The sequence below is a fragment of the Mobula hypostoma genome, chromosome 4 (assembly GCF_963921235.1).
Source record: "Mobula hypostoma chromosome 4, sMobHyp1.1, whole genome shotgun sequence".
In the NCBI taxonomy this organism is placed as follows: Eukaryota; Metazoa; Chordata; class Chondrichthyes; order Myliobatiformes; family Myliobatidae; genus Mobula; species Mobula hypostoma.
The window spans coordinates 112357240-112380138 of record NC_086100.1 but is presented as its reverse complement, the minus strand read 5'-3'; the positions used below and the strand labels follow the sequence as shown (position 1 = coordinate 112380138).

The 22899-nt window shown below is 40.2% G+C and overlaps 1 protein-coding gene across 2 annotated transcripts in view; it reads right to left on the bottom strand.

Moving 5' to 3' along the window:
• ap1ar (adaptor related protein complex 1 associated regulatory protein) overlaps positions 1–22899 on the bottom strand; it is a 95366-nt gene that overhangs the window by 39696 nt on the left and 32771 nt on the right. For both annotated transcript variants that reach the window (XM_063046366.1, XM_063046365.1), the window contains exons 2-3: positions 9047–9095; positions 990–1016 (exon numbers count right to left, since the gene is read on the bottom strand). In XM_063046366.1, the coding sequence (XP_062902436.1) occupies positions 990–1016; positions 9047–9095 (76 nt within the window). The remainder of the gene's footprint in view (positions 1–989; positions 1017–9046; positions 9096–22899) is intronic.

Here is a 22899-nt window from a genome sequence, read left to right as displayed (position 1 = left end):
TGTAAATAACAATTTAAAAAATTCATTAAAAATTCAGTGTTTAAGCAATTATTGGTCATTTTTTACAAGCAGCTTAAATGCTTATATACAAAAATTTTATCTCCACCAAAACACAAGTACCGTAAAGCTTGTAAAGACTTTACTGTGCAGCCTGTAGCATTAACACTTAGGCTGAGTGAAAACTAAAGGTATAAAAACATTTTTATTTATGAATTATTTTACATTAACTAAAGAAAAAATGTCATCCATTATTTTGAAACCTAAATTTATATAGTCCGAATTAACCTAATAACCATGTCATAATTGTACAGAAAAAGATCTTTAGAATGCATAGTTTTACATTCTATATTGTTAACACACCACAGTTGATACATCTATACCCTATTTAGGCATGAGAATGAGGGATTCAACATGCTAGTGAAGTTTACAAACAGCCCATTTCTTGGTCACCAATGATAGACAACCAGTAGAAACAATAATTAACCTATAGAAAAACTTGTTCGTATTATGTTAATTGATCATTATTTTGTTATTCAGGGTACCAAAAAATATTTGCCAATTATCAGAGACCTTCCTCATTTTATATGTATATTTGTAATTACAAATTGAATCAATGAAGGACAGAAGTAATTTTGAAATACAAATCCAAAACATTATCCATAATTAGCAAGATGCTTTAATACACAATTGGTATATTTCTGTTTAAAAAAGACAAACCCCAAACGATTTTCCCATTAAAAAGCACGAGGAACTTACGTTAGGAAATATGGATCACACTACCCCCACCCCCCCAACCTTGCTGATTCCCAAATCACAAAATTTGGCACAATGACAATAGAAGCTCCTTTGCCATTTCACAGGGTCAGATCTTTTGTCTGGCTTCTAGTAATAATCTCAGTTCTGCTGAAAACACATCCATGATACAGTTACACAATGATGGCCTGAAATACAGTTTGTCAGATTTCCCAAGAAAGCTGAAGCAAACCTACCTCATCACTCTCCACCAAATTCTCAAACTGTAAGGAAACAAGAGAGTGTAATTAATTTTGAATGAGTGTCATGTACCACTAAGTGATGCTTTTGCTGATATGTGCAACCCAATTGGAAAAGGGCATCAGACAAGAGAACGGTGAACGTAGAACGACTGAAAAGCTATGGGAGTTTCAGAAAAACATGCAAAAAAGTGTATTTTTGCAACCAATGTTCCTTCCTGATATTTGTGGCTTCAGATTCACTATGATTATAACTTTCACAAGTTTGGAATAGATGTTGTAAGCATTCACTGAAAGTAAGGATGTTACATACATTACACAATGCATTTCTCCATAACCACATCCCCAAAAAATAAATGGGGACATCTATCAAAGACTCTCCAATCTGCTGCTTTAGAATTTGTACAAGGTCTCTCAACAGTGACCTCTAGTGAAGGAAGTTATTACAAACAAGTGATTCTACAAATGCTAGAATTCCAGAGCAACACACAAAAGTGCTGGAGGAACTCAGGTCAGGCAGTATCAAAGGAGGGGAAAAAATGTCAACAGTTCAGACCAAGTCTCAGGATTTTATTACTTCACGTTGGGTACATCTTAAGTACAGGAAAGTGGCTGCTGCACAACTAAGTGCTTGAACCATGTTGATGGGGGTGGCCCCCGCTAATCTCATGGTCATAAAGACATTAATATTGTCTCTGCTGCTGGGGAATCATTCATAACTCTGCTACGATTCGGAGCCTTCATTTGAATCTCCAGGTGTAAATGGTGACAAAGGAGTACTTTGCAATTAAACTTACTTTGAACTTTGAAGATGAAATACAAGGGTAAACTAACAAATAATAAGAGTCCAAAAGTGTAAAAAAAATTTATAAAAGGCAAGAGAGAGGCAAGAGCGGGCATTGGAGTGGTTGAAAATGACATTGGAGAAGTAGTTATGGGAAACAGAAAAAGTTCACATCTATTTTTACAATGGAAGACACCAGCAACATGCCAGAAATTCAAGAGTCGGGGGAGAGATGAGTGCAGTGGCCATTACCAAGGAGGAATTGTTGGGGTAGCTGTGAGGCCTGAAGATGGATAGATCACCTAGACCAGATGGTTCAGAGTTTTGAAAGAGATAGCTGAAGAGACTGTGGAAGCATTTGTAGTGATTTTTCAAGAATCACTGGAGTCAGGGAAAGACCCAAAGGACAGTAAAATTGCTAAAATGACACTGCTATTTAAGGGAGAGAGGGTGGCAAAAAACAGGAACTTATAGGCTGGTGAGTCTGTGGTAGGTAAGAGTTTTGAGTCTGTTATTATGGATGAAGCTTCATAGTAAGAAGCACACAATAAAACAAGATCAGGTCTGCACAGTTTCATGAAGGGGAGATCTTGCCTGACAAATCTGTTATAATTCTTTGACAAGGAACAGGGTAGACAAAGGAGTATGAGTGGATATTATTTACTTGGAATTATGGAAAACTTTTTATAAGCTGCCACAAAATTAAGAGTACTGCTGAAGGGTCTCAGCCTGAAATGTTGACTGTACTCTTTTCCATAGATGCTACCTGGCCTGTTGAGTTGCTCCAGCATTTTGTGTGTGTTGCTTTGGATTTTCAGCATCAGCAGATTTTCTCTTGTTCTAGATAAGAGTCCATTGTGTTAAAGATAAGGTATTAGCTGGAGAGAAAATTGGTTGACTTGCAGGAAGACTTGGACAGGATGGAAGAGTAAGCAAAGAAGTGGCAGATGGAATACTGTGTGGGGGATTGTGGGGTGTGCACTTTTGTAGGAAGAATAAAGGTCTAGATTATTTTCTAAATGGGGAGAAAATTCAGAAATCAGAGGTGTAAAGGGGCTAGGAGTCCTACATAGGGATATCCCCAAGATTAATTTGCAGGATAAGTCACTAGTAAAGAAGACAAATGGTATGTTAGCATTAATTTCAACAGGACTAGGTTGTCTGTAATAAAGAATGTGCTGTCCCTGAGGAGGGTTCAGAGGTGGTTCACAATAACGGTCCCTGGAACGAAAGGTCTGTATTGTATTTTGTGGCATGTTTATTATGCTAACCTTTCACATGAGTTGGGGTGTGGTATGTATTAACTCTAAGTTGGTTTAGTCTACTTGAGAGGGGGGCAAGGCAGGAGTTGATATTTTTTGGTTGACAGCTAATTTAGTTCGTCTTCTTAGTTATGCTAATTGGGACGTTATTGGAACACCAACTAGATCGCTAACTTTGCTTAAATACACTAGTTTGACCACTAGCTTTATTACTTCACTAGTTTGAATGCCAGATTGCTAACCTAGTTTCATTAGTTTTTTTTTTGCAATAAGGTTGTTCATCTTTGCTGGCTTTGTAATAAAGGATCTAAAGTATCTGTTCTGACTTTGGAACTTCGTTATTTTAGAAGCATATCATACAGTATTGATCTCCCGGCTTAGTCTCTCAGGGCTTTTGGTTTGTTTTAAAGTGAACATAACATTTTGTCAACAAAAAACAGGTATACCAAATGAACATCAGATTATGGCAAAGGATTGCCTTGGACCCATTGGTGAAATTGGAATTGTAACACCGAGAACATCATGCTAGAAACAGGAACAGCTTGGGGCAAGAAACAACCTTGTGTTGATTTATGATGTGTATTTGTGGTTTGAACACTGTTGTGAATGGTCAATGCTGCCTGTTCATTGAGGACTATTGCTCGATTGTGTGGTGTTTGCTTGAGGGCATGTTCCATTATTTTATTGAAGCGCCGAAATATTTCAGTTGCCGTCATTCGTTTGAAGGCTGTTTACGCGATCTGGTTTAAGAGCTGAGGATGCCTGGACAGTGTGCTGCCTAAATTTATTGAATCGAGTATTGCCAATGCTGTGAGCAAACAAAGTTAATTGCAAGTGACACAATTCGAAAAAGTAATATGAGTGAATCGAAGCAAGGAACTGACATCAGCGACAGTCACATGGGGGCTGACAAAAGTGAAATTAAACTTACTTTGAAAGTTTTAGCGGGTAGAATTGAAAGTCTTCAAGAGGAATATAAAACAAATGTGAACAAAATTAAAGGCTTAAACCATCAATTAAGGATCTTATCGGAAATAAGGAAAATGCCTTACAATTTAATCTTGATGACTTGATTAATCTCTATGAAGCTGTTGCTAAGCAACATCACATACTGAACTCATTACCTCCCAAGGTTGAGCAAGAAAGACAAAGCCAGTGTTTTTCAAACATATGGCGGGAGGAGAAGATGGCGGCGCGACGCAGCGTGCGTAGCCTCTCCGGTGAAATAATATCGTATTTGTTAAATAGGGGCTGTGCATAATTCTGATTTAATGGAGACAGCCGTGATAGCACGGAGGAACATCTGGAGTAACTTCTGAAATGCCTGGTTCGCTGCTGCTGCTACTGTGCGATCGAGAATCTCCGGAGGGAAGGCCCCAAAATCCTCGGCTTTGCCTGCTGCTGGCGGCCGGGGCTGAGGTTGAAGCTTTCGGCAGAGATGGTGCTCGGTGTCGGCGGGCTGATCGGAGCTCGAAGTTTTTGGATGACTCAGAGTCGGACTGTGGTCGGGTATGGCAGGAAGAGTTTTCTTTCTTCTCCCGTCTACGTGAGAAGTTTCGAGAGACTTTGAACTTTTTTACCGTGATCATGGCCTGTTCTTCATCAAATTAAGGTATTGCTTGCACTGTTGTAACTATATGTTATAACTATATGGTTTTTGTCAGTTTTTCAGTCTTGGTCTGTCCTGTGTTTCTGTGATATCATACCGGAGGAATACTGTATCATTTCTTAATGCATGCATTACTAAATGACAATAAAAGAGGACTGCGTGTCCTCATAACCTAATCTAATCTGGTGCCTTAGTAGTGCACTCATAAAGGATATGAAATAATTGTTGACCCAAACATGTTGCATTGAAGGTCACGTTGCTCCAACAATTGAAAATGTGTCTCACTTTTCATCAGACAATGTTTCTCAAATTCCAAGGCATGTTTTTTGAATACGCATATTGTAGAGACCCAAAGGATGACGTAGATCTGTGTGCCAGTGTATCTAATGTCAGTGTTTGAAGTTCTGCTGTGGGCAGAACACCTTCTGTATCTGATACCTCCTCTGCACATAAATTAGAGGCTGATTTAGCTGCATTAGTGGCAAGCTAACAATTACTGAAGGACAACCATGCACTGGATGTGCAAGAGGAACAGCTATGGAAAAAGGAGCAGCAGTTTAAGTTGCAGGAAGAAATTGCTGCACAGGTGGCCAAATTTAATGTACTAAGAGCTTCAAGTGAGGCGAGTGCTAAAAGTACAGGATAGTCCAATGGTGGGAATTCTTATACTGAAGAGGCACAGAGAAAAACAACGACACTCAATGTCAGAGCTGATAATTAACAGGATCTCGGTTTTGAACTTGGATCAGCTTTGGCAGCAGCAGTTCAAGGCAGTCTTCCCTGAAGCAGTCAGGATGAACAATCTGATTTGTCAAGTGAAGATCACAAGTTCATAGAGATGGTTATAAATTCTGCAAAACTGGTGGATAGCCACTTTCAGATTAGTTCACCGTTGAGAAAGAAGGAGGGTTAACATGCCAAATAATGGGAAGATTGCTGAACAGCAGGTTCTAAATTGAAGGAAGAAGTTTAAGAAGGATTTGTCATTTCACACAGACTACACAGCTTTCATGAAGGATGTCATCTCCAAAGGTTATGCCAAAAGAGTGTCAGCAGAGGATCTGGAATGAAGTGAAGGGAAAATCTGGTCTCTACCATATCATGGTGTTTTTCACCCCAAAAAAGGGAAACGTGATGTTGTGTTTAACCATGGAGTAATTTTTCAAGGAATATCACAATGCTCAGCTTTTACAGGGACCATATCTTATCAGCTCACTGATTGAAATTCTAACCAGATTCAGAAAAGAACCAGTGGTGATCATAGCAGATATTGAATCAATGTTTCATATTGAATCAATGTTTCATCAGGTTAAAGTACCAGCAGAAGATGCTGATTTGCTGAGGTTTATCTGGTGGCTTGATGGTGGTCTCAACTAAGATATGGTGGGCTTTAGAATGGTAGCACATCTCTTTGGAGCAACTTCATCACCGAGCTGTGTGAATTCTGCTCTTAGAAAATGCACAGAAGACAATGAAGAACAGTTCATCCATGAGACGGTGGATAAGGTTTTGCACTGCTTCTGTTAATGATGCCTTGTGCCAGTGTCCTCTGAAGAAGTGGCATCTCTCTGTCATGACCCTGTATCTATTTGTGCTAAAGGTAGCTTTCAATTCACAAAGTGGTTAAGTAACAGACATAGTGCACTATGATATCAGAAGAGCAAAGAGCAAAAGACACAAAAGATTTGGATTTGGATCAAGATATAGCTTCAGTGGAGAGAGTATTGGGTGTGCAATGGTGCATTCAGTCTGATACTTTCAAATTTAAGATTATGATCCAAGATAGACCACTCATCAGAAGGGGAATCCTTTCTACAGTTAGATTCATCTATGAACGTCTAGGAATTCTGAGTCCAGTGGTGCTATCTGCTAAGATGATCCTACAAGATCTATGTAAGAAAGAGATTGGTTGGGATGACACTATACTAACATCAGTTGCTCATGCATGGACAAACTGGCTGGAAGAACTTCGCCAGCTGGAGGAGTTCAAAGTTGTTAGATGTTTGAAACCTGTGGATTTTGGAGAAATTGCTGCTGCACAATTATACCACTTTAAAGACACAAGTGAAGATGGCTATGGAGCAGTGACTTACCTATTTTTGCACAGCATGCCCTCTCAGGTGCACAGTGCTTTCATCATGGCAAAATCTAAGGATAGCTCCGTTGAAGTCAGTTTCCATCCCTTGTATGGAGCTCATTGCTGCTACAATGGCATGCCATATACACACTCTGTGGAGGAAGGATTGCACATGGCAGATCTACCTCTGAACAGTTGCTCCAGACGAACTCATGTTTACACTCATAGGAGCAGACTACTTTCGACCTTTTGAGGTGAAGAGGAGATGGAGTACAGTGAAGAGGTATGGGGTTACATTTACCTGTCTAGCTGTACGAGCTATTCACATTGAAGTGGCATCTTACTTAGACACAGATTCCATTGTTAATGCACTTAAGATGCTTTATAGCAAGACCAGGACAGGTTCATGAACTATGCTCTGATAATTCAACAAACTTTGTTGGAGTTGAGTGTGAGTTGCAAGAAGGAATTGAGAAGAGGAATCATTCATGGATCAGTGATGTCCTTCTTCAAAAAGGAATTAAGTGGATTTTTAACCCCTTGGCTGGTTTACAACATGGAGGAACATGGGAGAGATTGATTAGGTCTGTGCAAAAGGTCCTCAGCTTCTCCATGAAGCTGCAGAATCTTGACGAAATGTCAATTGTACTTTTTTCTATAAATGCTGCCTGGCCTGCTGAGTTCCTCCAGCATTTTGTGTGTGTTGCTTGTATTTCCAGCATCTGCACATTTACTCTTGTTTGTGTTATATTGCTAATATAGTTCTGTTAGATTTTAATCACTACAAGATTGCTTGGCTTTGCTGGTTTCGTAACAAAGGATCGAAGGTACTTTCTTCAACTTTGGAACTTAGCTAATTTAGAAGTGCATTATGCATGTCAATCTCCTGCCTTAGCCTTTCCGTGGTTTTGGTTTGTTTAAAGTAACCGATACAGGATGGGGGGGGGGGCGCGTGGGATTTCATTGAAATTTACCGGATACTGAAAGGCCAGGATACATTTGATATGGAGAGAATGTTTCCATTAATAGCGGAGTCCAGAATCATGGGCACCACCTTATAGTGAAGGACATCCCTTTAAAACTGAGATGAGGAAGAATTTCTTCAGCCAGAGGGTGATGAATCTGTGGAATTCACTGCCACAGAATGCTGTGGAGGTCAAGTCAATGGGTGTTTACAAAGTGGAGATTAATGGGCTTCTGACTTGTAAAGGGGTTACGCGTTACAGGGAGAAAGCAGGACATTGGGGTTGAAAAAAAATCTGTGAACCCTGAATGGCAGACCAGACTCGATGGGCGAAATGGCCTAATTCTGCTCCTATGAATTATGGTCTTATAATTACAAACTGAAATAAATATACTAAATGCCACAAAGAATCTCCCAACTGAAGGTCTTAAATCTAAAGAAAATCCTTGCTAGAATGAAGACTGTATTTGGTCCAGTTATTTTTTCACAGTTCAGTAATATGTGCTTTAACAGAAGTAATTTGTTTTTATGAGACCATGAGACACAAGTACAGATTCTGGTCCACCAATTGAATATGGTTGAGTTATTTTCGCTCATCCCCATTCTCCTGTCTTCCCCGTAACCTTTGACACCCTTACTAACCAAGAACCTGTCATCTCCGCTTTAAACATTACCAATCACATAGTCTGCACAGCTGTCTACAGCAGGGGTTCCAAACCTGGGGTCCATGGCAAAGAAAAGGTTGGGAACGCTGGTCTATAAGCGATGAATTTCAAAGATTCACCACACTCTGGCTAAAGAAATTTAGCCTAATCTCTGTTCTAAAGGAACACCCTTGCATTTCAAGGTTGTGCCATCTGACCCTAGATTACCTGATTTTCGGAAACATTCTCTCCACATTCACTCTATCCTAGGCCTTTCAATATTTCAAGGAGATTTCCCCTTCATTCTTCTAAACTCCAGCAAGTATAGGTCCAGAGCCATCAAACACTCACCACATATTTTTATGGTGATGGCACAGAAAACCATAATGTTACACCATGACACAAAGCTTTCATCCAGAAAGTGGATACATTCCAAAACCATTTATCTAAAGCACAGCCTCATGTTTAGACATGCAGCAAAGCAAACCAAAAGGTACAACAATGAACTGAATATTACTTATAACACAGTTATGGCATACTTATTGCTCCTAACAGCATTATTCACTCGTCATTCCCTCTCCTGGAGTAGTATTGATTATGCAGATGGTAATAAATCATTTTTGAACAGTATTTAAATATTCCACCAGAGCTCTCAGTCAAGAAAGGCCAATTACATACAACTAGGTGATGCGCAATAAACAACATTTCACATACCTCTATAGTAAAGTGCTCTCCAACAGAAGTTGTTCTAAAATACTTTGATCTGGGGAGGAAAATATGTTGTTAACGTTTACTTGAAAACTTCATGACATCTCAAAAAGCAAAAGCATAATGAAAAATGATCAAGAATACAAGAACAACAGACCTTATTCAAAGCTTTCAAGGTGACGACACACACTGTATGTTAGAAAGGCAGCAGAATACACACATTGTATTCTGATTGATGTCTTTCATTTATCAGGAAATAATTTCAGTTGTTTTCTATACTTACCAATAAATTAAAATGGAATCAGTTGGGTGGTAAAATCAAAAAATATATTTTCAGCCTTGATACTTCTAAGTATTGTTTTGAAGCTTTTCTTCACCAGAAATTTTTCTGCATAATTACCACGATCATTGGAAGGAAACTATCAACATTTTAACACCTCATCATGTTTTCAATATTACTTGTAACTTTGGAGTTCTTTTAATGAAGAACAATCATTTCACAGGAGAGCAATGAAGATAGGTAGTATAGTGGCTAGTGCAACGCTTTACAATGCAGGTGACCTGGGTTCAATTCCCGCCGTTGCCAGTAAGGAGTTTGTAGGTTCTCCCTGTGACCGCAAGGGCTTCCTCTAGGTATTCCGGTTTCCTCCCACAAAGATGTACCAGTTGGTCATTGTAAACTGTCCCATGATTAGGCTAGGATTAAATTGGGAGAGTTGCTGGGTGGCGTTCTTTCGAAGGGCCTATACTGCACTGTATATTAATAAACAAAGGTGAAAAAATTGGAGTTGAAAAAGATGGAGAGAATAGTGGAGGAAAGGGATGAAGATGATGAAATGCAGAGTGTTCAGAATTAGTTAGTTATGTTTTTCATCTGTTGCTGTACAACTTTCCCTGTAAAAGACCAACTCATTGTTCCTGCAAAACAGCAAATTTGTAATACATAAGCAAATTAAGAAGTCCTCATTGTAAATAATATTGAAAATGTCTCATTTTAGGTTTCGCTGCATTGATTTCCCACTCCTTCCATGGAGTAACTTCCTAAATAACTCTGTAGATTCCTCTATATTTTCCATATTGATACTGTGTGTGTGTGTATATATATATATATATATATATATATATATATATACACATACATACATACATACATACACACACAACCAGTGCTGATCCCAGTGAGATCAGCTGTGTTACTGAGCAGACAAATGAATGATTGGGAAAAGAGACAGGCCAATGATCACTCATTATCACTCATTATTACACATTGTCCCAGCCATGGCAATACTTATATCACAAGAAGATGGAGGCAATTTTCTCACTGTTACTCTGTATACAAAACCTAGTTCTTTCACCCTCTAACTACTCCCATTCACTCACTGGCCAGACACCCTTGTTTACAAATTATCCATACGGTCACCCAGTTTTCATTAGAAATCCCTGCTTTCAATTTATCAGAGACAGCCCCTACTCAATAAATCATGCAAAGGAATTACATTGCATGATGAGCAGATTTGAGCTTGCTCCCCTAATCCCAAATTCCCCTCAAATTTAATCCGTGCAAGGCCATTGCTGAGATATCTTAACAACTATTTTGTTAGATAGAATGAGATTCCCCACCCCCCAAAAAAAAGTGTTCTTTTCTTTCACCAAAGGAAAAACCAAAGCTTGGCATCAAGCAGAGTTTAGAAGGGAATTAGATTTAGTCAGTAGTTGTTCAAAAATGATTTCTTAGAAGTTGGAAATGCAGCATTAGCATTTTCAAATGTCTGCAAATTGAGAAAGAAGTCAGAGGGGAGGTTGTAAAAACAAATTATACAGTGTGCTTGCATAACGTTTACTATTTATTTGCATGAAGTCTGTGGTGATTTATTTCAGTATTTGAGATTTAACCTAAATGAGGCAGGAGTATTATCTGGTAAACTACAAAAGAAATGGTCTAAATTGATATAGCCAAAACAACATAAACCAGGTATAGTGGATTCTGGTTAATTGGGCCACTGGTTAATCGGGACAGCTGCTGATTAGGGCCAACTCTTAAAGAACAAACACAAACTGAGAAAATTGCCAGAATTCACTTCGTTTATTTGGGACACTATGCCACTTAATTGGGGAAAAAGAATGTCTTCTAACTACGTCAGTTGCGTGGCCGTTAGACACGACACCGTGTTTAGAGCGAACAGTTTTTAAGTAACATTACTTGCGAGTTTGTGTTCAAAAAGCAGTGATTTTTCTCACTGATAGCTGGCGAGTAATAAACAGGAAGAACTGTTTTGCTCGCTGAGGTTTCAAACACTCAAGCTTGGAGATGCTAGAAACAGCTGGAAGTTAAAATTATGATAAATTACAAAATAAATAATGCAGAAAAAAGAACAACAAGGTATTGCTTTTGGACTATTCAGAAATCTGATGGAGGGGAATGTGGGTCTTCAGGTTCCTGTACATCCTCCCAAGGGTAATAATGCGACGCAGGCATGTTGTGGATGGTGAGAATCCTTAGTGATCACGCTACCTTCCTGAGGCACTGTCTCTTGAGCGAGCCAGGGAACCAGTGAGATTGCATCTACGGTAGCCCTGTTGAGGTGGTGGATGAACTGCAGCAGGTCCAGGCCCTTGCTGAGGGAGGAGTTAACTCGAGCCATGACCAACCTCTCAAAGTACTTCTTTACAGCAGATGTGCTATCAGTTGATAGTCCCTGAAGCACCTTGCTACGTTCTTCCAGGGCACCAGTATGATTGCTGCCCTTTTGAAGCAGCGGGAGGTTGAAGATGAACTTTAACACTCCAGCCAGTTGGTTGACACAGGTTTTCAGCATCCTTCCAGGTACACCATCAGGGCCTGATGCTTTGCAAAAGTTCACCTTCTTGAAAGATGTTCTGGTGTAGGCCTCCAAGGCAGAGATCACAGAGTGCCGGATGCTGTAGGAATATGTACAAGTGTTCTGAACTGAAGTCCACGAAGAGAGTCTATCCACTGAACTTAGAGTCTGTGGATCGACTCTCTTTGTGGACCAGTTCAGTACGCTATTTGCTTGCGATTATTGTTTGTCCGATTTGTTTCTTTTTCTCTACACATTGGGTGTTTGACAGTCTTTTTTTTAAAATGGGTTCTTGTGGGTTTCTTTGTTTTGTGGCTGCCTGTTAGGAAACCGATCTCAAGCTTGTATAATATATACATACTTTGATAAAAAAAAATGTACTTTGAACTTTGAAGTGTAGTCTTAAGTCTGATTTATACTTCTGCGTTAACTGGACGCTGTAACCTACGCAAGTGCCCTGCACGCGTTCTGAGCATTTATACTTGTGTGTTGGTGTGTGTGCATCGCTCTGCAATTCGCGCACACACCTGCCCGTGCAAGGCTTCATGGTCATGGTAGTCTTTCTCGGGGTAAACAAGAAGCGAGCATCTTTTTTTCGTAAAAGCGAAATGTGTCCTCCATAATTTTTTTTAGATTATGAAGACACGCAGTCCTCTTTTATTGTCATTTAGTAATGCATGCGTTAAGAAATGATACATTATTTCCTCCGGTGTGATATCATAAAGCACAGGACAGACCAAGACTGAAAAAACTAACAAAACCACATAATTATAACATATAGTTACAACAGTGCAACAATACCATAACTTGATGAAGAAGTCCATGAGCACAGGAAAAAGTTCAGAGTCACTCAGATGTCCCACATCTCACGCAGACAGCAGAAGGAAGAAAAACTCTCCCTGCCATGCCCGACCACAGTCCGACTCTGAGTTGTCCGAAAACTTTGAGCCTCCGATCAGCTCTCTGACACCGAGTACCGAGCATCTATTCGAGCGATTTGACCTTAATCTCGGTCGCCAACAGCAGGCAAAGCCGGGGATTTTGAGGCCTTCCCTCCGGAAGATTCATGATCGCGCAGTAACGACAGCAGTGAACGGGCATTTCAGAAATTTCTCCAGATGTTCCTCTGTGCTTTCACATCTGTCTCCATCAAATCAGAATTGTCCACGGCCCCTATTTAATGGATACAATATCATTTTTCACCGGAGGGCTGTACTCTCTTCCCGCCTCCTAATTTCGGAAGTCTATAAAGCTTTATGGAAAGCATTGCAGCCAGAGTTCCTTCCCTGCCCTTCAGTCGCCCAATGGGAAGCTATTGCAGTGTAGGATAACATACGATGCTACCAAGCGGGCTAATCACAGTTCTTATGGTCTGCGTTGCCACGACGTGTGGTTATATTTTGGGAGAGGTGCGTGTCGCAGCAACGCAGGCTCTCGCATAGGATTCTGTGGCGGATTTGCGGCAACACAGTAGTTACAGCGACACGTTGACGCAGAAGTATAAATCAGGCTTAATTCTGCCTTCAAATCTTGCATAAAAGGCTTTGAACGCATGAGGGAGTGAAGCATACTGTGTAGGAGTGTCGACAAAAATTGACACGAGTTTAATTACTTATGTACACTTTATTAAACTCGCAAACAAATGGCGACATTGTACATATAAGAAAAAATCCCACCCCTAAAACGTAATAACGTACAACGTAACACGTAACACATATGGAAATCTTAACCCATAAAAGTCTGGGTGAATTCTGCCTAATGAAAGTAAGGAGTCCTTACAATTGCCATTCAGGGCCCTGTGTTACAATATTACCTGCAGTCCTCTCAGCACCATATTTCCTAAGGCAATGGAGATGTTCCCTAAACCTCCAGCTACTGCACTCACTCCCTGGATGATCTGGAGTCTCCAGTCTGTCAGCTCTCAAGATTGCTGGTTCTTTTAAACAACATGAAACAACATTATTTGTCTCAGTGTCTGTGTACAGTTCCTCTATAAATGAAGCTGTCCATACCTACATTACAGCAAAACCTCCCAGATAGTATTGAAACCTGGGCTGAAAAGTAGCAAGTAACATATTACTGGCACTGTGTAGCATGGATGACCATTTTTAACAACAGAGTAAAGCCACCTAAACCAGATATTTAGTGGGATTACACTCCAAGTCTACATCCTCAATATACTGGTGATCACCAGTGATCAGAACTCAACTTCGTCAACCACAAGAGTACTGAATGGATACTGTAGGAAGCAAACCATTCACTCATCCCTATAATCTATTCACTAACTATGAAGCATAAATGAAGAGCATGATAGAATATATTCCACCTACCTGGAAAAGGACAACACGGGAAAATTCTACACAATCCAAGGCAAAGGATCCTACTTGTCGCATGCCCAACCATCCTAAACATTCATTCCCTCCACCTTTACACTGTGCTTTCAGTGTGTAATATATAGCAAATGCACCAGTGTTATTCACCCCACCCAATCAACTCTATCCTCAAAAAGGACAAGGTGAACAATGCAATCTGCAGTTTACTTGACAAATTACATACTGTTTTCCTAAATCCTGGAACTCCTGTCCGATAATAGAAGTCCTTCACAAGGGGTTTGCAGTGCTTCACCATAAAACATAGGACCAGAGCTGGGCCATTTGGCCTATCAAAACTGCTGCCACTATCCCATCATGTCTAATTTATTATCCCTCTGAACCATTGTTCGCTCCAAGGTGTTTGCTACTAGTGCACAAAGGAATTTAAATTGTGCACAAAAGGTTGCCTCCCTCTACCTCGATTGACGCCCTGTTAAGTATATGTCATGATTGTATACAATCACATTTCCTTTTCCGATTTCTGATGCACATAGTGTTGACAACGTGGTGTTTGCGATGATTTGTCTGCAGATTTTAAAACAGGCTTATTTATACTGTTTTAATTGAAGATATTATTGATTCACTATTTCAAATTCCAAAGAAGCAGAGGGCACGAAGCACAAAAGGACTACTAGTTCATTTAAGGCAGAATGGCTGAATGGAACAGTAGAAACTGCTACGCTGAAAGCCCATGAGGTCAGGAATGTGCAGCTATGAGAAATTTACGTACTATACAGAAACTGGTATTACCTGCATGTATTGTTGCGATGCACAAGTTGTTGGAGAATTTGCAAGTGGGAAGAAGTGGAGTGATATTTGGAAACTTGACTTTTAAAGTGTCATTTAGCAAGCAAGTCACATATGGACGGTGTGCAAACGCTCCAGCGAGAAAATCCTTCATTACCCACTACAGGCCTGCTACGTATATTTTGTGAAACTGTAGATGAACGAGAATGAAAATGATCAAACCCAGAGGAGACCAAAGTTCTTAATGACAGTGTTTTGCTAGCTGTTAAAATGAATACCTCTATACATAAAATTCAGTGTGCATATGCTGTTGTCACTAGGCAAAAAAAATGCACAGCACAACTTTGTGCACACTGGTCATTACAAATTAGAGGAAACATTGCTCTCAACCACATTCACCTGCCTTCTCCCTGTAACCTTTGACACCCTGGCTAATCAAGAAACTATCTAACCAAGAACCCATCAGTCTCCATTTTAAATATACCCAATGATTTACCCTCCACAGCTGTCTGTGGCAATGAATTCCACAGATTCTCCACCTTCTGGTTAAAGAAGTTCTTCCCAACCTCTGTTCTAAAGGGATGTCCTCCTAATCTGAGGCTGCGCTCCCTAGTCCTAGACTTCCTCACATAGGAAACATCCTCTCCACATCCACTCTATCTAGGCCTTTCAATATTCAATAGGTTTCAATGACATAACCTCTCATTTTTCTAAACTCCACTGAGTACCCACAGGTTAACCCTTTCATCTCTGGGATCATTTTCATGAAACTCCTCTGGACACTCTCCGATGCTGGTACATCTTTTTTTAGACAGGAGGCTCAAAACTGTTCACAATACTCTCGGCGTGGTCTGACCAATGCCTACTTGCTTCTATATTCTAGTCCTTTCAAAATAAATACCAAAATTGTATTTGCCTTCCTTATCACCAACACAACCTGCAAGTTAACCTTTAAGGAATCTGCACAAGGACTCTCAAGTCCCTTTGCTCTTCTGATATGAATTTGCTCCCCATTTCGAAAATAATCTACGCCTTTATTCCTTCTACCCAAGGTCATGACCATACACTTCACTACACTACACTATATTCCATCTGCCACACCTTTGTCCATTTTCCTAATCTGATTCCTTCTGCAGCCTCCCTGCTTCCTCAACACCATCATTGTATTGTCCACAAACTTGGCCTCAAAGCCATCTATTCTGTCGTCCAAATTACTGATATATAACATGAAAAGAAGTGGTCCTAACACGGTCCCTGTGGAACACCACTAGTCACTGGCAGCCAAACAGAAAAGGATACCTTTATTCCCACACTTTGCCTCTTGCCAGTCAGCCAATCTTCTATCCATGCTGATCTCTTTCCTGTTATACCATGGACTCTTGTCTCGTTCAGCAACCTCGTGTGCAGCAGGTCTTCTGAAAATCCAAGTAAACAACATCCACTGACTCTCTTGGCTATCCTGCCTGTTATTTCCTCAAAGAATTCACTTGTCCTTACTGAGACCTCCCTAGCAACCTCTTGTCGAAAACTACTTTGCTGTAATTCTGGGTGGTGACGAGTATGGGGCCGGGGTGTAGAGGCAGTGTGATCTATGGCTTCATGGGCAAAGAACTTCGGGCCCCACTTTTCCCCAGATTGGCAAAAACAGAAGAGATCACTCCAGACTAGAACAAAAAGTGAGTTTTATTAAACAGCTCAATTATTTAAAATTTATTATTAAATATTACGAGATGTCATTGAAGGAATGTGTCTAAACTTTGATGTTATGTACATACTGTAAGGGTTCTGATATCCTGGTGTCAAGAGGCACTGTTTTTACACCTCTGTGGGACAGCTGCAGCTTTTCCTTGGGGCCAAATCAGAGGTTACTGCTGCACGGTATATCATTTCCGTACCAACTTTCTGAAAGAGCAATCCAGCTACTTCAATTCCCCCGCCCTCTCCACAGCCCTGAATATTAGGGTCATAGAGCAAAGAAACAGGCCCTTCCGCCCATCCAACCCATACTGAACTGTTATTCTGCGTCGTCCCATCAACCTGCAACCAGACCATAGCCCTGTCCACCACTTCCACTGACAGCTCGTTTCACACTCACACCACTTGCTGCCAAGTTTCACTTAAATATTTCACTCTTAACCTATAACCTCTAGTTCTAGTCTCACGTCAGTTCAAAAAGCCTGCATTTACCCTATCTATACTTCTCATAATTTTGTGTATCTCCCTTTTTAATATAACAACTGAAATTGCTCAACCACAACCTTGCAATGCATTGCAATCCCTGGCCATTTGCTGCTTAAGTTGATTTTCCTCATGTTACTCTTGGCCATTCTGTCAATCATTTTTAATTCCAGTACCACTTCTTGATCCTTCCAGCAATGCTTCCCCCTGCCCTGCTTCCTGCTAACCACATGGGCAATCTGTAAACTTTATCATGCAACAAAAAGCAGGGTGTCCAACAGATATTTGAGATGACCCGCTACCTTGAATTTCCAGGTGAAAATGAGCAAGCAGAAGTCAAAAATATTTGCCATATATTTCCAACAGTCAAGCTAAAGAAACTTTAAATATGTTTCGGGGTCACTTAGTAATAGGCCTTTCAAGAGCCACCTGCCATGAAAAAAACAACTATACGTCATTTAGTTCAAAATATTTCATTAAAATCTGAAGCTAAATTTAGTGAATTTAATTAAAATGTAGATTTGTTGCTGTCAATGCCAGCCTGCCAATCATTATATTATCAGATTTTCTCAAGCGTATGCTGAGTACATTGGAGTAGGAATGCAATTATAACAGAGCACAACTTCCTTCATCAAGCTTTCTTTTAAGTATTTACATGAAAATTATAGAAATGGCCTGTGCTATTTGAGTTTTGGTAAACTTAGAAAAGGAAGCAATTAAGCACTTGATTATCTGTGAATGTCAAACAAGAGAAAATCTGCGGATGCTGGAAATCCGAGCAACACATACAAAATGCTGGAGAAACTCAGCAGGCCAGGCAGCATCTATGGAAAAAAAGTACAGTCGATGTTTCAGACCACTGAAGGGTGTCCTGCTGAAGGGTTTCGGCCTGAAACGTCGACTGTACTTCTTTCTATAGATGCTGCCTGGCCTGCTGAATTCCTCCAGGATTTTGTGTTGTTACCTGTGTATGTCTGCAGCTAAAGGTTTCAGTCAAGGGCGTTCTACGCTACCAGGAACACTGCAGCCAATCCCACAACAAGCAGATCATTAAGTGCACCAACATTAAAGAGGTTAGTTGACAACTCTGTGGCCTTCACACACCAATATTACTGTAAGCAACCAAGGGGCCTATTGAACATAAAGAGATTGTGAATTGAAGGAAACAAAGTAAATGTTGACATGATGTATTTGAGAGGTTCAATTATCTATTTTTTTCTCTGAAACTCTGTAGTCAAGATTTACAAGTCAACATGTTAAAAAAAAGACATCCTGATCAGAAGCTGTGGGTTTGCAAGTCAGGCTTCTTGTCATCATGACATTTAACTTTAATAACGATGAACTGGTTCACTAAATTGACAAAATCATAGATTTAAACTGAATAGGAAAAAGATGGGTCACGTTCAAAAAAGTACACTTAAATGCAGTGAACTAATTATGGACCTATAACCTATTGAAATTGTACCAAAACAAAAGTTCAGTTGTCACAAGGCAAACAAGAAAGCAGTTAGTGACAAACTCTTGCATTTTGCAGTTTGTGGCTAAGGGTTAGTTAAAACTGTGGCTGCAAGGTCATGCACAAAAAAAGAGAATAGAGAACAACGTAGCTGGGGAGACAGCTTCTGTTAGCCAGAGGAGATACGCACCTTAAAGGACGGCCTGTCAGCCACCATGACGCACCAAGGTGGTGATTAGTCAGCAGAAAATACACATGGTCTGGTCAGTGGATTGACCAGTGAGACGGCTGTGAATGCCTGTTATTAAATTTGTGAGAGTTTTCAGAAGTTATGTCAGAATTGTTGCTAAATTACTGTAATCTCTAAGTTAAATTGATCACAGAATAAGATGTCATCATTAACTAAATCCCTGAGTTGGACACTAACCCTGCTCACAGGTAAACAGTTGATGGCTGTGATAGATCTTAATTACTGTCATCAGTATAATTCTAACCTTGCTCTTCCAAGCTCTGAAGAGGAAAAATCACTGCAATGTCACAAATCATACAAGAGAAAGTCTGCAGAAGCTGGAAATCCAAAGCAATACACACAAAATTCTGGAGGAACTCAGCAGGTCAGGCAGCATCTATGGAAATGAATAGATGGTTGACATTTCAGGCTGAGACCCTTCTTCAGCACAGTCCTGAAGAAGGGTCTTGGCCAAAACATCGAATGTTTATTCATTTCAAGAAAATGGAAATTATAGTCCAGTGAGATTTACTTCAGTGGTTGACAATTTGTTGGAGAAGATCCTGACAGGCAGAATTTATGAGCATTTGGAGAGACATAATCCTATTAGGGATAGTCAGCATGGGTTTGTTAAGATCAGGTTGTGCCTTCCGAACCTGATTGAATTTTTTGAAGATGTGACAAAACACATTGCTGAAGGTAGAGCAGTGGATGCAGTGTATATGGATTTCAGTAAGGCACTTGATAAGGTTCCCAGTGCAAGGCTCATTCAGAAAGTAAGGAGGCATGGGATCCAAGGAGACCTTGCTTTGTGGATCCGGAACTGGCTTGCCCACAGAAGGCAAAGAGGGTTGTAGATGGTTTGTATTCTGCATGGAGGACTGCGACAATGGTGTTCTGTAGGGATCTGTTCTGGGACCCATCCTCTTTGTAATTTTTATAACTGACATGGATGAGGAAATAGAAGGCTGGGTTTGTAAGTTTGTTGATGACACAAAGTTGGGGGTGTTGTGGATAGTCTGGAGGGTTGTCAGAGGTTACAGTGGGACATTGATAGGATGCAGAACTGGGCTGAGAAGTGCCAGATGGAGTTCAACCCAGACAAGTGTCAAGTGGTTCATTTTGGTAGGTCAAACTGAAGATAATATAATATTAATGGTAAGACTTTTGGCAGTATGGAGTATCAGCAAGACCTTAGGGTCTGTGTCTATAGGACACTCAAAGCTGCTGTACAGGTTGACAGTGTTATTAAGAAGGCATATGGTGTGATGGCCTTCATCAACCATGGGATTAAGTTCAAGAGCTGTGAGGTAATGTTAAAGATATAGAAGACCTCAGTTAGACCCCACTTGGAGTGCTGTGTTCAGTTCTGGTCACCTCACTACAGGAAGGATGTGGATGCTATAGAGAGAGTGCCAAGGTGATTTACAAGGACGTTTCCTGAACTGGTGAGCATGCCTTATGAGAATACGTTGAGTGTACTTGGCCTTCTCTCCTTGGAATGATGGAGGATGAGAGGTGACCTGATGGAGGTGTATAAGATGAGAGAAGCATTGATTGTGTGGATAGCCAGAGGCTTTTTCCCAGGGTTGAAATGGCTAACACGAGGGGGTATAGTTTTAAGGTGCTTGGAAGTAGGTATAAGGGGGATGTCAGAGGTAAGTTTTTCCACATAGAGAGTGGTGGGTGTGTGGAATGCACTGCCAGCGATGGTAGTAGAGGCGGATACAACAGGATCTTTTAGGAGACTCTGAGATAGGTACATGGAGCTCAGTAAAACAGAGGGCTATGCAGTAGGAAAATTCTAGGCAGTTTCTAGATTAGGTTACATGGTCAACACAACATTGTGGGCCGAAGGGCCAGTAATGTGCTGTAGATTTATATGTTGTACGTTCTATTTTCATAGATGCTAACTGACCTGCTGAGTTACTCCAGTATTTCGTGTGTGTTGCTTTGCAATGTCACAAATGGTGCTAACTGGTATGCAATGGGCAATGCAATTGTTCTGTATGTGCACTCCCAGAAGATGCTTGATTAATTACTACTTATTGGGTATGTTACAAAACTGGAAGTTTACCAAAAATGTTGTAACCCAACAAACACAACACTAACCTAGGAAGTGAAAGCACGAAACATCGACTAATGGCTATTTTTCAGACTGAAGTAGGTCATGAAGTTCCTCAAATTACTACTAGAATGATTGCCTTAAGTTTGGGGATGGGATGGGTGGGAAGGAGAGGAGTAAGAAGGCACACTGAATCACTTAAAACTTGCAAGTGATACAAACCTTGAAAGTAAAATTACTAAGAGGAAGATGGGAAGAGATCTCAAGGGTACATCGACAGATGAAATGCACGGCAAAAAGGTCTGGCGTGAAGAAAGAAATACTTTCTAATTGTGCAAATTTTAAAGTGGGTGTAATTAGAGACTAGGACGTTCTGGAGGGGCTGAAGAGAAGGGAGTTTACACATTTTATTGAATAGCAGAAAAAGTGAACAGAATAGTTAAACAACATAGAATTTTGCATTTTATAAAGTGAAGCAAAGTATCAAAATCATACTAAACCTATACAACTGACAAGTGTGACCCTGCTGGGAATTATTGCCCAAGAGCAATTCTGATTGAAACACACACCAGTCCTCATTGAGGGATCAGAATGGGAAAGGGTGAGCAGTTTTAAGTTCCTGGGTGTCAATATCTCTGAGGATCTAACTTGGGCCCAACATACTGATGCAGTTACAAAGAAGGCACGACAGTGGCTATATTTCATTAGCAGATTGAGGAGATTGGTATGTCATCAAAGACGCTTGCAAGTTTCTGCCGATGTACCGTGGAGATGATTCTAACTGGCTGCATCGTCATCCGGAATGGGGGAGGGAATGACTGTACAGGAACAAAAAAAGCTGCAGAAAGATGCAAACTTAGTCAGTTCCATCATAGCACCCAGGACATCTTCAATTAAAAAAAGGCGGCATCCATCATTAAGGACCCCCATTATTTAATACATGGTCTTTTGACATTGTTACCATCAGGGAGGACGAACAGGAGGCTGAAGGTACATACTCAATGACTCAGGAACAGTTTCTTCCCCTTTGCCATCTGATTTTTGAATGGACAGTGAACCCATGAACATTACCTCACTACTTTTTTTTTGCACTATTTAACTTAACTATTTAATATATACTTACTGCAATTCACACTTTTTATTATGTATTGCAATGTACCGCTGAATCAGAAACAACACATTTTATGACATATGCCAGTGATATGAAACCTGATTCTGAACAATAGGTAGCTTTAATAGCAAGCATAGCACTATGAGGTTCAAAAGTTGTATGTACATTACTGCTTAGGTGATTCAAAGTTGCAAGACTCATATTTAGTAATTCACTCAAATCATCCTTGCTGGTTATGACAAGTAATCATGATCTTTGCCCTAGGATTTTGTCAAGCTAGGACAAGATGCATGGAATCAGCACCACGCTGATCAATTAAGCTGTGATTCAGCATAAGCTGGTTTAAAAAGGCAACCTCCACAGAAATTGGAAACTAATGTCATACCTGAGTCAAAAATTGTGTTGAACTGAGGAAATTGTTGGAAAAAAAGGAAAGAGGAAGTATCATCTTCCTCACTCCCACCAGGGGGAAAAAAATCCCTAATCAAAAGAGTTGACATGCCATTCAATCACATTATAGCAATGACCAAGGATTGAAAGTAAAATACCTTTTACAGTCTGGAACTCCAAGACAGCAAAACATGTTTTACTTTTAGATCCCAGTAAAATGAAGGGTTCCAATAATATAATATGCACAACACTTAACACACGATTCATTTTATGCCATCATGTAGCCTTGTGTGACCTTTCTCTGAAAGGACAGAAGCAGAAAAGTTCATCATTCTCTTTAGGTTTACTTTCATGTCTCATCCAAATCAATTATAAATTATGAATCTGTCAGAATCACTCTTGGAGGATATCCTGGAAGCTGCTATCACATTGTTTGCAAGAACACTACCAATGCACCACAAGTTATTGAACATTAACTTTCCGATGCTATTA